Raw genomic sequence first — 16324 nt, forward strand, 5'->3', positions numbered from 1 at the left:
ATTATCATTCTCATTTAGCTGTTGCACAAAAGACAATTTATAAATATTACCTCAATTATATAATCCCCTGGAGATACGTTTTGGAGAACACAACTTGTAGTGTCTGTGTTTTGCTCCTACATTAAAGAAAGAATACTTTGCAAGCCATTCACATACTTTTAAAACCTAACAAACAATACATTCACATTGATTTACAAATATGCAATGCCCCCTTGTATTAACACACCTTAAACCAGTAAAACTGAGTCTCTCCACTCAATTGTACAATCTCTGCCCGTGGGACTAAAATATGATTAATTATTAAAAAAACCCCACCCTTATACGTGAACTCTACATTATGTCCTGAAGCTCCATAGCTTTCAGACATTCAGGATGAAAGGCTGGCCAGTGAGAACAAACTTGCCATTGGATAATAACCAAAGTTAAGGAAGACAACACAGCAAGTTGCAACTCCTATAACAAGACTCAGACACAGGGCTGCACAAACCACAGAGAGCCAAAATTCCACACACAGCCTAACCCAAGAGATACCAGCTCTAGGTGGGTAATCTACTAAGTGGTCAAATCTGGTGCAAAGGTGAAATTAAAAAGTAGGAAATAATACGTATAAAAAAAATAATAAACCAGTTTGAAGTACTAATTAGTTGTAGGGTTTTCAAGAGAGAGAACAGTGTCTCCCCATTTGCTTATATTATCCAGGTCCATATGGAGCCCTCAAGCCTGGTTTTGATTGATGAGTTCTATCACAGAACAATTATTATTTACATAAATAATACCAAATAGTTAAAAAATTTTAAAACTGATACTATTTTATATTAAGTTTGTAAAGCTTCTATAAGAACATCTATAAGAACATGTTAATAGGTTTGGTGCTTTTAAGAGCTGGAAAAGTCGGCCACGTACCTGTTTGCAGGTCTTTTGCTTAAATGGCCCTTCATGCTTGAGTTTGTAGTGAAGAAAGTAATATCTAAACCCGAAGCTGTGAGGTGCATGATCAAAGGACACTTGCATGTTAAAACCCTGCTGGGTAACATTCACATTCCTTGGCTTCCAGTCTGTCAGAGGAGATATTCATGAATTGGAAAATGACTCTTCAGGTACAGTAACTTTTTGTAAGATGAGAATACAAGAAGTGTTACATTTTACTTACAAGGTTTGCAGACAAGGTTTTCTGGCTGTAGCAACAATTCACATGCTACAAATATACAGAAAAATTATTAATTATACAGTATCAATATGCTATGCTATTTAAACAAAAGAAACATGGGCAAAACTAATCCCAGGTCTACACGAGACTTTTCTTCTGGTTGTTGCCTAACACGTATTATACACCACACATTCATCTATGGCATGCAAATTCTTTCCACTTAACACCCCAGACTTTCCTTCTAAGACCATGTCAGTCTGACATTAGCTCAGATGGTTAGAGCATGATGCTAATAATACCAAGGCTGTGGGTCTGATCCCTGACCTCTCATTTAAGAGCTGGGTTTGATGATCCTCATGGGTCCCTTCCAACTCAGAATACATTCTGTGATTCACTCTTAACCCAGACTCATCTCACATCATCGTCTACTACACTCCTTTGATGGGAAAACCAAAAAGCCACGAGGAAGGGACCCCCACTGAAGTGATAATGTGCAATACTGAATCACGTGCAATACTTACGTCTGGTTCGGAAGAAAAATGGGTGATAATTACTTTCATTTTTAATGGAAGGAAAAGGAACAATCTTTACAAAGTAATCTGTTTCAAACTTCAAATTTACAAAGGGCTGGGATTCCATTTCCTACAAAAAAGACAAGATTGCAACATATTTCAAAATCAACTATCATAACTGAAAGTGGTTTTTTTTAAAAACAAGCCAAGAGTTTTGCAATCAAAAGCAGAAATTAATGCACTAAGAATTCTTTATCTACCCCTCCATTCCACTTTGACATGAGGAATCTCAATACAGAGTTGGATGTGGGCACCTTTGCTACAAGGAAAAGGCTGAGAGAACTGGGACTGTTCAGCCTGGAGAAGGGAAGGCTTTGGGGTGACCTAATTGCAGCCTTCCAGTACCTGAAGGGAGCCAACGAGAGAGATGGAGAGATTATTTACAAGGGCCTGGAGTGACAGGACAAGGGGGAATGGCTTCAAACTGAAAGAGAGTAGGTTTAGATTGGATATTAGGAAAAATTCTTCACTGCAATGGTGATGAGGCCCTGGCACAGACTGCCCAGAGAAGTTGTGGCTGCCCCATCCCTGGAAGTGTTGAGGGCCAGGCTGGATGGGGCTCTGAGCTACCTGGGATAGTGGAAGGTTCCCTACCCACAGCAAGGGGGTTGGAATGAGATGAGCTTTAAGGTCCCTCCCAACCCAAACCATTCTATGATGATAAACACTTCTGAGACTACTCACACAACCAAATAACAATGAAATTTTTCTTGAAACAAAGCACTTACTGTTCGCTTAAAACCGGGGCTGAGCTGCTTTGGATCTTTTAAAACCATCTGCTGGCATTGTCTTCCCTCTGATTTTAACTCCTCAAGTATTACTCGAAATCCTTTCAGGTATTCAATCCCTACAAACAGCAGGGCATTTAAAGAAGATCAATATTTCAGAATGCATAATGTGGTATTTTATGTAATTTGAGTATATTTCAGTTGTCTTTAAAAATAAAACTTACCAGTCATATGAAGTGCTTGTATTTAATATCCATTGTTACATGTCACTTCTTCCTGCATATTCTATCTTGCCTATCCAGAATTCAGTCTTTGGCAAAGGCTGCAATTACTACATACTTGTGCAATGCTTAGAGCAGAGGGGCCCACAGCTCAGCTGGGGCTTCCAAATTATCACTGCAATTTAACTTATCATTACCTTCTTCACCCTCAGGAATACTTTATAGTAACTTCACGTTTCCATTGTTAGCAAAGAAATACAACATTTTCCTGGCAAATTATGGAAATAGTCCTTTATAACATTTTCCAATAATTTCTGAGACTACTAGATTAAAGTGATAGTGATTGTTACAACTTCTTTAGTTCTAGTACAGTATGGGATAATAGAAAACTTGACTTAAATGGAATGGAATTTATTCCAGTGTGTGTATACTTCCAGTTATTTGTAACTGATGCCAGAACTACACCCATTTTGTTCAAGTTACTCGAACACAACTCATCTCAGCACAGTGTCTTTACAATGTTCTCATCACAGAATTACTTCATTACATGATTAAACTCAGTCACAGTGATGTGAGTGTCCCAGGATAATGCCAGTGTTACCCTGGGACAGAGTTTTGTGGCTCAGGTATCAAAGGCATTGCATTGCTCTTCAAGACTAACTATTCCATCTAATTACATCTTTTCAACAGCATTACATATGGCAGAACAAAGATTTATCAAAGACACACACACAGCTTTTGTAAGCTAAATGCTACAGAAATAAAAAATGAATTAATTTCAGTTTATGCTATGCTTTCAAACCAAAAAATAAAATCCCCTTTCCCTCTACTACTTACCAATGGCATTTGCTGTCCAAAGTATCATCACAGCAACCTGTTCCTGGCAGGCATACTGACTGATAGTGATGTTCTGCACGTCCCCGATCACGTGTCTGCCCACTGAGTTCAGGTAAGGTGTACAGTCTAAAAATATGGGGGAATAAACACTTTAAGAAAAACATTCTAGCTGACATAAATTTCCTAATATTTCTTCACTACTGAGCAAAGTGCAAGAGCACTGTTTTCTCTAAAATATAAGTACTTTATACTGAATCTAGATGAAGTTTGTGTCTCAAGATACAAAAACCCACAAAACTTTACGAATCCTTGAGCACAGCCACTTTCACCAGTTGCAAAGCTCTAGTTCACAGGATTCCCAAGGAAATCACCAGTTTACACCCCCAGTACAGCCCATACCACATGACACATGTTGGGACTCCCAAAAGAGAGCAACTTTTTCTCGTAATTGTTCAAAAGAATACTGACATTATTTTGTGCATGTACAGTGCTCAGAGCAAGAGAATGTTGGTCAATGATCAGGCACATATGAGAACAACAGACCACATAAAGCTTGAGAACTGGTGCTCAAGAAGTGCTTTTCAAACGAGATATTGCCTGATCCTGACCACAGAGAACCTGCAGCCTAAATCCATCTCCTCTCTGCCATCCATTCAGTAGCCACACCCCTGTAGACCATTTTACTGCCACTGGATCCAGTCAGGACTGCTTTTGTCTTGTTATCATCACAAAATACAGTGTATTCCCTAAAGTTACAGCTCCACAAACATGTGATTGTAGAAAACTTCAGCCTTCATTAAGGAAACAAAACATACGAAAAACATTCCCGACTTTGTTGTTGAACTTGACAAGAAAACAAATAACCCCAAATTTTATTACTTTTAAAGTCTTACAATACTCAGGCTCATATTTTGTGGCAGGAAGAGAAGTGGCAGCCAGGGAATTCAATAGTTCTGGAGCGCACTACACACGAAGGTGTGTGTGCACAAACTAACTTTCTGCTTCTGAACAAGTGAAGCCAACAAAATCCAGAAGAAGTTGACTATATACATTACTGACTGATGATTAATTCTAAAAAAACTGAGATAATCTATATGCTATGTTTTGTCTGTGCAGAGCTTGTAGAAAAGAAATATGAAAAATCAAGTGCTATGATACGCCAGTACAGGAAATTTGAATTTAATTCAGAGGTGTGATCTTAAAGGCAAGGAAAGAAAAATTATTAACTGTAAAGGAGACTTAGAAAATGGCTTTTTACTATGAATAACCACAGCAAGGGGTCTTTTATATAACTGTCCCAGACACAAGAATAGAACAGTTTGTACAACACTGCCTGTGACAAAAGCTGGGCAGTTGGTACTTCCACTGCTGTTTGCAGAATTCTGTTGCTATGAGTGAACTCAGTGACAGCATGAACTTCCTGTTAGGAGGAGAGAGGATCTCTTTCAATGGAAAGTTTGAAGTAACTGGGTTTTTCTATGTCTGGATCTAATTAATAGCAAGCCCAAGATTTTGGATCCCGGTTACTAGAATTTTATGGTCAAATGACAATTTGCCAAAATGGAATATAGCACAAATGTCTGAAGTTTAACTGCAAGTCACTGATTCCCATTTTTAAAGAACAACAGATTTAGGAAGAAAATAGCATGGAAAAAAAATCACACTTTCCAGGAACCCACTTCTTTTACTTGAATACAAGTGACATACTAAAAAATACAAACATTTGTGTTTCACCTGAATAAATAGTCTAACCAATCACTTTAAAAACATAAACCACACTTTGCTAGAGTTGCAGTGTGGCAAAATAAAAGCCTTTAAAAAATCACAGCCAGCAAGCCAAATTCTCTTTTGTGCTGGCCTGGCTTATTCACAGTAAGTATGTATTTCCATATCATGTTAGCTCTTTAGTCTTCATATCTGCAAACTCTTTTCCTAGTACTGCAGAACTCAAGTAACTTCTTTGTCCAGGAAGCATTCAGTGCCAGGAGAGTTTTGAGTTAATACTTCTCTTTGGTTAAACACAGTTTCTGGTGCCAGAATTAATGGAAAAAACACGACCCATACTGGGAATTAAACAGACTCATTGTGTTAACTAAATGTGGGGATCTCTGTTCTGACTGGTATTATTTCCTGTTTTTCTTTACACAATTAAAAATAAAAATACCTCTTTTGTAGTGACCACCTAACCCCTGTACAATCTGACATAGTTGCTCATTTTAAATACTAAGATCAAATTAGATTAAAAAATAATTCACAGTGAAGGATTGCAAATTCAGAAATGGACATAAAATAGAGGAACAAAAGGATGATCAGAATGAAACAAATCCCTATTGTTAGGTTACCTGATGTATGTTCTTAATGATGAAATTTCACCTACACTCAGCATCTGAAGCAATTTCTTTGGGTAAGTAGAAAAAAACAATCTGTGACTTGTACTGGCATTAAAACAAACATTACTGCTGTAAATTTAGACCTTGAATGTAAATTAATATTGATGATGGCCATTAACTGCCCAAATAAGGATAAATTCCTAACGCAGTCAATAGTCCCTACTTAGATGAAGACAACAAAAATGACAAAAACCTTTGAAAAAAACCTCAACAATAAGATACAGTCATTCAGCAGATGTTGGAAGAGGTCTGAAGTATTATTGCTGCAACCTGCTTATCACTGTTATTATGCCAGAGATTACTTTGTTCTTAGTTTAGCTGCAAAACAGAGCACATCTGCTACAGCTCTAAACCCATCTGTCTCCACTAAAAACACCCCCAGCAGTTTTCCACTGGCCTGCTCCTTTAAGATTGTAGCTCAAGGAAAGTTCCAACGGCTTCGACTGGATGGAGAGATGCCATTCAACATCCTTCAATATTCATATTCAATATTAACCCTTGCAAAGACACATTTTTATATGTTATATTACCTGTATGCAAATAAAATCTACACATTTTCTACCTCAAGACACACGTCATGCCATTTTCACCTAAAATTACATACCAGAGAAAAGATGTACAAAGCTCAAAATAATCCTTTCCTATGAGTTTGTGTGTACTAAACCTTTCAGTGACTATATTCTTTCACAGAATAAAATAATTTTCTATAATTTTCCAGTCAAATACTGAGCAGATGACGTAGGCCAATCTGAAAGTGGAACTACTACAAATTCTTAGACAGCTTTATTATCAGTGAAACACAAGAAGGAGAAGATCTATCAGACCTGGCAGACACAGACCTAGATGTTACAGATATGTCAATACTGAAGAGCTTATGCTATTCTTAGAGCCATTGCTAAAAGACATGTTGCTATATATTGACAACTGTGATGGAGTTCCTTGATTTTTGTGAATACAGTGCAGATTTTCAACTTACTGTCATATTTAAAGGTGATATTGAGTAGTCCATTGTTCTTTGTCACTGATGACAGGCCCTGTAGAGAAACACCAAGAAAATAATATGAATAAAGCAAGCTACCTAGAACTTACGTAGATTTTTATTTCGTAAGCAGGAGGATGATAGAACCTCATGAATTTTTAATGTTAAATAAGAATAAATGAAACAGTGGATTTGTAACTGCAATAATTCAGATAATTATATTCCAGAACTTTTCCAATAGGAGTGCACATTGTAGAAATCCATTATGCTACCTCAGACACCCTTTTCTATTATCAAATACTATTAAAGCAGATCCTGCCATCCTCGCTGAGTGTCACAAACTGAAGACCAACTGGAGAACTGCTCTTCCAGGGAAGAATCCAGACACATCCACAGGCTGATGAATCTGCTGCCTCTTCCATCCTTTCCAAAAGGACTTTGGACTTCAGAGATGCAATATCTTACCCTTCAAAAAAGCACTGAAATTGTTTTTGAAACACAAAATGTAGCATCACTCTCACCCCAAACCAGACACAAAGTTGAAAACTGGAATGCTGATTCCTGTGAAGGAGCATCATTCCATGAAAGGCAAATCACACCCTCTTTACCATTAGCTTTAAAAAAATACCACCCATTTACATGGAATTGTATCTGGGTTCACTGTTACAATGTGAACAGCAAAAATCGATAGTCTAGAAGGACTGCAGCAGTAATTACATGTCAGGATCATGCCCAAGCACTCCCTGGGTGCCACTTCATAGTCAGAATCAGTGAGGTACTAAGAAAAACAAGGTATGAGGTGTTACCTTGAAAGAAAAAAAGTAAAACAATACCTAAAGAATGAAAACAACTCAGATCTTGATAGTATTGTTAGAAGTTAAAGTTGTAATCTCACTTTCTTCTTAGGTGGCTTTTCATCTGTTTAACTCTGATTTAGTTTGGCACTGAACCAGCTGTTGTACAAAAAGGCTTCCTGAAACAGGAAGGCGTCTTTTTTTTTTTTTAACTTTTTTATTAATACCTGTTCTATTCTGACTCATTTTCTGTTTCTCTAAACTTTATGAGATGTCATTTAACACACTACTACATCAAAACAAAGACATGACTATTTCATTAAAAAATTACAAAAAAGTAACTTTCATATTAATAAAGGCAGATAAACCACCACATTTTTACTTGTCCCCCTTTTGTCCTACAGTTGAAGTTTTGAGAGACATAAATTTTACCAAACCCCACAGAAAAATGGCACAAGTATTTCAATTCATTAGATGGGGTTTTTTATACCCTCTGTTAAAAAAAAAGGCAACGCTTTTCACCACACCTTTAATTACATTTCTACTGGGATTATGGTGACATCACAAACTACACAACAGTAGAAGTATAAATCAATACAGCACAGTCATTAATAATGTAGATGCAAAAAGCAGATATAACATAAGCCAAACTCTGCTAACTTAAGGAGCACATAAGACTTATTGGTTGTAAAAACTGGCTCCCAGGTGTATAAAAGGCACAAAAAGGCTGCAGTAAGAAGCGAGAGAATTAGGGTTGCCTTAAAGTGTTGAACCAGACAGTTGTCATAGCAGTTATAAGTTAAAACATGTAAACTACCAGACAATTTCACCATGCTAAACTTTAGTATTAATCCTCCAAGTACTTACTGCTGTGAGTTTAAAAAAATACATTCTTCCAGGAAGCATTCCCTTGTTTTAAATGGCTTATAGCTAAGAGAACTTGTTTAGAGCTTCTTACTTTAAATCCATAAACACAACGTTATGGCCTCAGGGCTCTACATTCTCAGTTAATTGTCCCTGCCCATGACAAGGGGGTTGGAAGGAGATGATCTTGAAGGTTCCTTCCAATCCAAACCATTCTATGATTCTATCATTAATTAACCACTAACATTTGTTGAATTTACATGAAGCTTTTAATTTATTCTGAACTTTACTGGAAAGCAGGCCTCCATTACCTGCAGCTTTGTCTACAAAATCCCTGTGGTCCACATACTTCTACACACATGGACAGAGAAGGAATACATAGGAAAGGAAACAGTCAAAACATCTTTTAGGAAGAGCTCCAGACCACTGATCTTTAAACAGATAATCAACGTTAAAATGCACACAGATTAAATTACAAATAACCTTATTTGTCAAAAAGTGGGGGGGATGGGGGAGAAGCATTATCCACATTAAATCTCACATTATGCGAGCTCAAAGCACAGAACTCCACAGAAAACACAATAAGCTAAGATCCAAATCCTGTATCTATGTTGGGCAAGCAAGCCAGAAAGAATTTCCATCACATATCACACACCTCAAATCACAGAGATCAGTGCTGGATCTGCTCCTCCACCCACATCCACAGCCTGAATAGTTCAGGTTAAGATCCCAAGATATCTTAAATCAGCACAGATCCCAGTAACACTAAAACACATTATCTCCTGAAGAATGAGTAACTCATTTAGACATTCAAGACATGTGCAGGCATTGCATTTTATTTAAACATCCATCTTTCAACATGAAAGAGCACAAGTATTAATAAAAGGCAAAGACTATTACATGAAGTCAACCTCTAATTTTGTTTGTTTATATTTTTCTAATACCCAGCCCTCACTTACGGTAACAGCTCACTAATGAAAAGCACTTATGACAACTCTTTCTCCCCATCACTAGGCCAGAGAGGAACAAAGTTAGGATTACATTTCCAGAAATAGAACTTAAAGCAAATTTTTAACCACAGGAACTAATTGTGCCTCCAAGAAAAGTTAAATTTAACTAATGTCTGCCATCAAAGCCATAAATTAAATACAATGGAATGAAATAATAAATCTGCTTGATTTTTACTGCAGTTTCCCCTCTTCCTTTTAACCTAGAACACACACTTTTTATACCTCACGATTCCTGCCAGAGACAGCACTGGTGATAGAAATGGATGGGTGATTTCACAATTGTTCTATGAATTACTGTTTCCACAAATAATACTGAAATATCCTCCAACATTCAAATTCTGTTGAGCAAACACTCTTTCATTCAAGAAAGGCAATTTATGTGTGTGAAGAGGCACTGTCAGGCAACCACTTGAACATCACTCCCAGGAACAGAGAGAGATGCACTAATTACAGAGATCTGGTAGAGGAGGTAGGAAATCACTCCCCCTCAAGCACAGCCTTGTGCACCAGACCAAAACAGTAATCATGATTCATCTTTCATATGTTGCTAATCAACACACACATGGTCCTAATTTCACACTCCCAGGAGGCAAACTGAAGGGACAATTGTTTTTGAACTCTAACATCAAGATGAATAATCAATGTTTATCATACTCATTGCTCATTAAACCAAAAGCTTTATATTCGACATCTACTCTTTTTGTTTTACAGCTTTATTGATGCTTTCAATCAAGTTAAAATATTCTATATTTCTAGAGCCATCAGTAAAAAGATTAATTATCTGTATTATTTATATGCCTGCATTTTAAATTTCTTCCAAGAGAATATAACAAAATACATTACCCATGTTGATGTTTGCTACACAACTTGTATGTACTCCATGGACTGCAGAATGAATTCTAAACCCTGAGTGAGTGGGTTTGTACTGTTATTACTATATTCTTGGTGTCATTGATTAGTGCAACCATGAATTTTGTTCAGATTTGCCTTTCATATAAATAAATGTAGAAAGATAGATATATATATGTTCCTGCATTGCATGCACAAATTCCGCTTCTATAAGAGTTGTCCTGACCTTTTATGATCATTAAATATCTCATTTTTCGCAAAATGATGACATTATTCATGTTTTTAATGGTTGACTTCCCACATGGGTAATTACATTTTGTCTGAACAATTCTTCTGCCATTTCAACCAGACAGGGTTTTCTCGAGTTCCTCCCATCATGAAAGGATATTGAATGGAACAGCTGCTGCCTTAAATCCCACCAGAGGAGGAGGTGGTCCTGAAAGGGGTGCATGTATACCAGTTTCAGGGGGGTCTTTTGGCATTTTTGAGGTGAAGATCACGAACTGCAGTGTATCCCATCTGAACAAAAAAAACCCCACAACCCAACCCAAAAGCAAACCGGTAGAAATGCCTTTTTATTATGCCCCCTTCCTGGCTATTTTAGTTTCTATTTAAATTAGTCCATCTGACAGAGTAGTAAGAAATCACTGTAAAGAGAAATACTACAAGGAGCATTTCCAGCACAACTCCTCAGATGCAACAGGACTCCAGGCAGCTGCTCAGTGAAACTCTGGGACCTGGGTTACTTTAAGGAACAGACAGTTCTTAGAGGCACAACTTAACAACAATGGAAGCAAGTTTAATCCATACTGTTTGCTGCCTACCGTGAAAATCTTAAATCTCTGGGTCTAACTCAGGAATTCAATGCAGCAAAGCCTGGCAAAGAAGGGGCAGCACCAGCTCCAATTTCCCTTCTGCAGTTTGCAAGTTTGCCTGAGAAGTTTTCCATTGTTTGCATTGTCACAGTTAGTTCTTTCCAACTTTCTTGTGCAAATAATGTTTGGCAAATTACAAGCCTTCTAAAAACAAAGAAAAAGCCCCCCAAAGTTACCAGAAGAAATATTTTCAAACAAAGCCCACTTCCCACAAGCACTAGGAAATGTGCTAGTCTAAGGATATTTGGACCAAAGCCAAAAGTCTCTAGTTAAAGTAGTGTTCTCTTAACTGTGGGATATGACCCCTGGCAGGGGAGTTGGAAGAAAAGACGAGGTGTTTGGGAAGGGAGGGGGAGCAAAAGCAGTGCCAAGACAGGTGCAGGAATGGTGATTGTGACTGGGAAGGAAGGGGGCTGCAAATGTCAAAGTTTCTTTCAGAGGGACCCAAGACAAACTAGTTTGAGAAAGACTGACTTGTGCTGTAAACAACAAACAGAATAACATATATCTGAAATAATGCAGGAAGAGAAGTTAATGAAAACTCTTCTGCATATTAACTGCTTAACATAGTGCACAGCACACCATAAAATCAACAAGCTCACTATTTAACTCAAATTAAAGAATATATTTCTTTTTATGGTGTGAAGTTATCCACAATCTCAGTCAGCCTACAGGGTCCCTCACACTTAAAGTAACAATTGCATAAGCACTGAATTTTAACTTATACACAAGCACTTCTAAACTAACCTGTCCATGAAACAATTAAACAATACATTTTCATTCATTTTATTGACTGTGCACACAGAGTCATAAGCTGAAAGGCACAGTCTTTGTCTCACAAAAATCTTCAAACACAGTTAAAAGACAATCAAGAAAAGGTTTCAGGAGGTGACTGAAGCACGAGAGAACAATGGATATGTATTATTTATATTAATATGTATATAAAAGGTATGGATATGTTCATTCATCCATTTTGCTTACCATATTAAGAAATTATGTAGCTTTCAGAGGACAGAGCACCAGGAGAAAAGGAAAGCAAAGGAGAAAAATACTTCAGAGTTACAAATCTTACCTTTCAAGATTTTACGCACATAAAAGTTTGTTGCTTCTCCTAAATGACTAAGTAATTCCAAGCCAGGCAAATCCAAAAAGAAAGTCTTTGCCTTTAAAGCTGAGCAAATGCAATGGCACCTGGAAAACAACTAAAGGAACTTATTTCCAAAGTCATAGATGGTTCCCTAATAATGTTCTACTGCCAGATTCCTACCTTTCAAACTGGAAACTCCTAGCATGAGCTCTTTGTTTGATTTCAGGTTTCATCCAAAGAAACAGAGAATCGGTAAAACTAACTAGCACTGACTTCACAGGCTCAGTTTGAAGCTTCAGACAGAACACAATTCACACTTCTGACTATTTAAGGGTGTGTTTTTTACTCTTCACTTCTCAATAGAATGCCAAAGTGCACACACAAAACCACCTCTAACAATTCTGAGGGAAGCTGTCATCAAATGTGGATTAACTGTTTTATTCATAACTGTTAGACCTAAAAAAATTTAATCTGAAATTTACTGCAGTGTTGGAGATTTTCATTGTAAACAGCCCTAGAACAAGCAGACTGGAGATACTCTGTTTGCAGTACAGGGTGACTTTATTCAATTTGTAACTTCTGAAAGTGATAGGAACAGCTGCTTGCAAGGAAATCTTTAAAGCAGAACATCTCATAAAGGCTGGAATGTGAAAAATTTGACATAGCATATCTATTTTGTTTTGGTGTATTCACACAATGTTTCCCTCCCTTTCCTAATCCTTCTCCTGTATTATTTGAGATGAAGTCACTGAAATTCTTTAAGAGTTTGCAGTCAGACAATAAGAAATTAGTATTCTTAGAAACCTAATTTTAATTCTCACTTACACAAATGAAACATCCAGGCACAACTACAGAAAGTATTACATATCCACAGGAGATCAGGACTGTAAAGAATACCAATATACGTTGGTTTTGTAGGACATCCATAAAAGTAGACCAAAGTTTTGGCTCTGCAGGATCTGGTGGCAGGTTAATTTAGCAATAACTCCACTGATTAAAGCGCCACAGAACTTATAAAACTTTTAAAGTAGATAGAATTTGGGATTTTTCCATCTTAATCCCTCCCTCTGAGGTAACACAATTATTTTGGACGTAAAAACCTATTCTAAGGGATTTAGAAATGCACAATTGTACTCATCTGTGAGCTTTTAAGACTGAGAATTCATAAGCTGTATGGTTCTATTCCAGGAATAACCAATTATTTACTTGCCAAACCCCCATGTTCTAGCTCTAAAGAACCTTTCACGATTCCCCCAACAGTATTTTTAATACCTCACGTGAAGGTGCTTTTACAGGAGATGAAGCAAAGAAACCCAACTTTCTTTAAAGTAACACAAGCATCTCCTCCCAAAGTTCCCACCCTTGTGAGCTACAGAACTTAAAGAGCCTTGGGCAACGAGAAGCAAGGCCTTCAAAGGTGATGGGCTACTCAGTAGCAACATGAAGGTACCCTTGGCATTAAGTTCATTATCAGGAGGGACAGAGGAGGAATAACCACATTTATTCCATACACAGCCATGTTATACAATCCCCTCCTCACAAGTGAGGAGCAGATTGCTGCAGTGTGAGAACATACCAGCACAACAACTGTTCCAGACTTTTTTTAAGTGCATGGGAAAAAAACCAACCAAACAAACAGAAAAATGGAGAGGCCATTATGTCAAACACAACGACGGAAAATACTTTCTGGTTAGAAGTAAAAGTTCTTGCACATCAACTATGGAAATAAAATCAATTACTTTTCCCTACAAATCCCTCTAGGAAGCAATCAAGTATTCCTCCCTTTCTCCCTTCCCTAAGTCAATGGACAAACTGCAGAAGCTGCTTCCTGCAGACACAAGGCTGTGTTAAAGGTGGGCTTTGGTTCCTTCACTGCTGTGCATTGTTACTCCCAGCTCCTCAAAATCTCTGCAAAGAGAGATTCTTGCTGCTGAACTACACACTTTTAGGAAATAACTCCTCCTTAGAGTCTCTGTCTAGTCCAGGTCCACAGAGAAGACAAAAATTACTCCACAGCTTAAGCAGTAACACATTCAACAGTGAGGATTAGAAGGTCCAGTGCTTACTTGTACTGATGATCCACATGGTTGAACTTCAGAGACACAGGCAGATACATTTGGTGGCTGCAGATTTAAAGCTTTGGTTGCCAGGGAATTTATACACTCCTGGTTACTTTCTATGGAGTACAGCCATCATATTTGCAGCCAAAAAAACTCCATTTGGAAGTGTCAGAAATATACACAAAGCTGCACAAACACTTCTTGCCCACCCGGAAGATACTTGGAAGAAACAGTAGTAAAATATTCCAACCACACCAGCCCCCCTCTGTAAGCAAACTGAAGCTTCCCCACTTACAGACAAGTAGGAAAAGCTCCATCAAACGATGATCAATACCAGGAATTTGAACACAACAAAATAAAACCATCCAAAAGACAGTTTTCTGAGGAAACATTCTTGAGAATGTTTCTGAGAACTGCCAGCCTTGAATAAAGTTTACCTCAGGATTCAACCATCTCTTTACACAGAAGAGTCTCTGCCATCAGGATTGTCGAGGCTTTTCACAGTGATAAAAAAGGATGAAGAGAAGACAGAATACATTCAAATTTTCCTGTGTGCTCATGTCTCCTCAGTACTTGGATTCAAAAAGCATTAAGTATTGCTAAACCTTAATATTGGAAAAAAAATCAGGGAAATTTGTGTGTTTTAAGTATATCTGTACTGGCAAACTCTTTAGGCATTATGTGCTATCAAGTCCCATGAGGTCTTTAACTACTAAAAAAGGGTACCTAGATACAATATTTAAAGGAGATATTTAAAGTTTGAAATGGTACTGAAACTCCAGCCTGACTGCATTCAGTTTCCACTAATAAAAATCACACCCTATGGATATCACACTTTGTAATACACTTGAACAAGTGAAACAGTTTAATAGATGCATTTTTCCTAAGGATTTCATGTTAAGTGCTTTTGAAAGTTGGCCAAAGCAAAGGTTACACATTCTATCTGTACCATACACGGCCAGTTCATAACTGCTCTTTTCATACTAATTAATACACTACTTGACATGAAATGTGATATCTGTTAAAACACTGACACAACCTGTACCACAACCTGCTTGGGCTTTAAATTACTTCGTTGGTGCCATTTGCTTAACTACTATTTAAGCCCTTGCAATATTTTCATTCTAAATCTTTTTCATGAAGGATTGCCCTTACCCACTTCTTAAGTTCCTAGAACCTTGGAGCACTTTTTGTTCCTGTGTTATTGGTTAAAATTAGATTATCCAATTAAAAAAAAAACAAACCAACAAACCCACATCAAAAAACCACCAACCCATGCAAAGAAAATCTACATCTTCAGAAGGTTTAAATTTTCAGTCCAATCAGCTTCCTTTGAAGTGATAAATTTCAATACTCACTAATAAATAATAATAGGAAATCATACTGTGGGAAAAATGACAGGAACCCTAAAATCAAATGCCTGATGTACAAATGCAGGCTTGGCATATGGGTCTGTTCTGTCATGGCCTTCTCTGACAAATGCAGGAATGGTACAAAGTGCATTTAGCCTCAGGAAAAATACCACTGCTGTGCTGCTCTAAAGAAATCCCTCTGGTCTCCACACAGGCAGCACCAATGACATCCAGACCCATTCCACACGAGAGGAACCTGAAAGGATCCTAAATTGTAACCTCACTCATCTCAATAAAAATATAAAAATATGGAAATAAAACAAATCATTTTAGAATCCTGCATCAAACACATGAGCTGTTCAAGGGAACACACCACACAGCATAACGAGATGCAGATTTTGGTTCGTGCCCTTCAATGATACTCAGAGTAACTAATCAGTTTTACGACTCCATAGTTTAAACTTTTCCTGTCTTTAAAAGGGGAGTGCTTTATTTTTACATACAGATTTAATTAATGAATTTTTTAGCCTACACCTCAGATAATAAAACTTTTCCAAAC

General features: G+C 37.4%; 1 protein-coding gene across 7 annotated transcripts in view; it reads right to left on the reverse strand.

Annotated features, from left to right (window-relative positions):
- The window catches only part of IL17RD (interleukin 17 receptor D), a 62367-nt gene that overhangs the window by 12093 nt on the left and 33950 nt on the right, over positions 1–16324 (reverse strand). For 6 of the 7 annotated variants that reach the window (XM_027728421.2, XM_039379384.1, XM_027728438.2 and 3 more), the window contains exons 2-8: positions 6872–6929; positions 3506–3631; positions 2448–2566; positions 1669–1789; positions 1151–1195; positions 904–1055; positions 51–116 (exon numbers count right to left, since the gene is read on the reverse strand). In XM_027728421.2, coding sequence (XP_027584222.1) covers positions 51–116; positions 904–1055; positions 1151–1195; positions 1669–1789; positions 2448–2566; positions 3506–3631; positions 6872–6929 — 687 coding nt within the window. Of the gene's footprint in view, positions 1–50; positions 117–903; positions 1056–1150; positions 1196–1668; positions 1790–2447; positions 2567–3505; positions 3632–6871; positions 6930–12338; positions 12783–16324 lie in introns of those variants that run through there. The other variant, XM_039379383.1, reaches the window with a different exon arrangement.

Source organism: Pipra filicauda, unplaced genomic scaffold, assembly GCF_003945595.2.
Source record: "Pipra filicauda isolate LSUMZ 115617 unplaced genomic scaffold, ASM394559v2 scaffold165_size2600900_pilon, whole genome shotgun sequence".
Classification (NCBI taxonomy): domain Eukaryota; kingdom Metazoa; phylum Chordata; class Aves; order Passeriformes; family Pipridae; genus Pipra; species Pipra filicauda.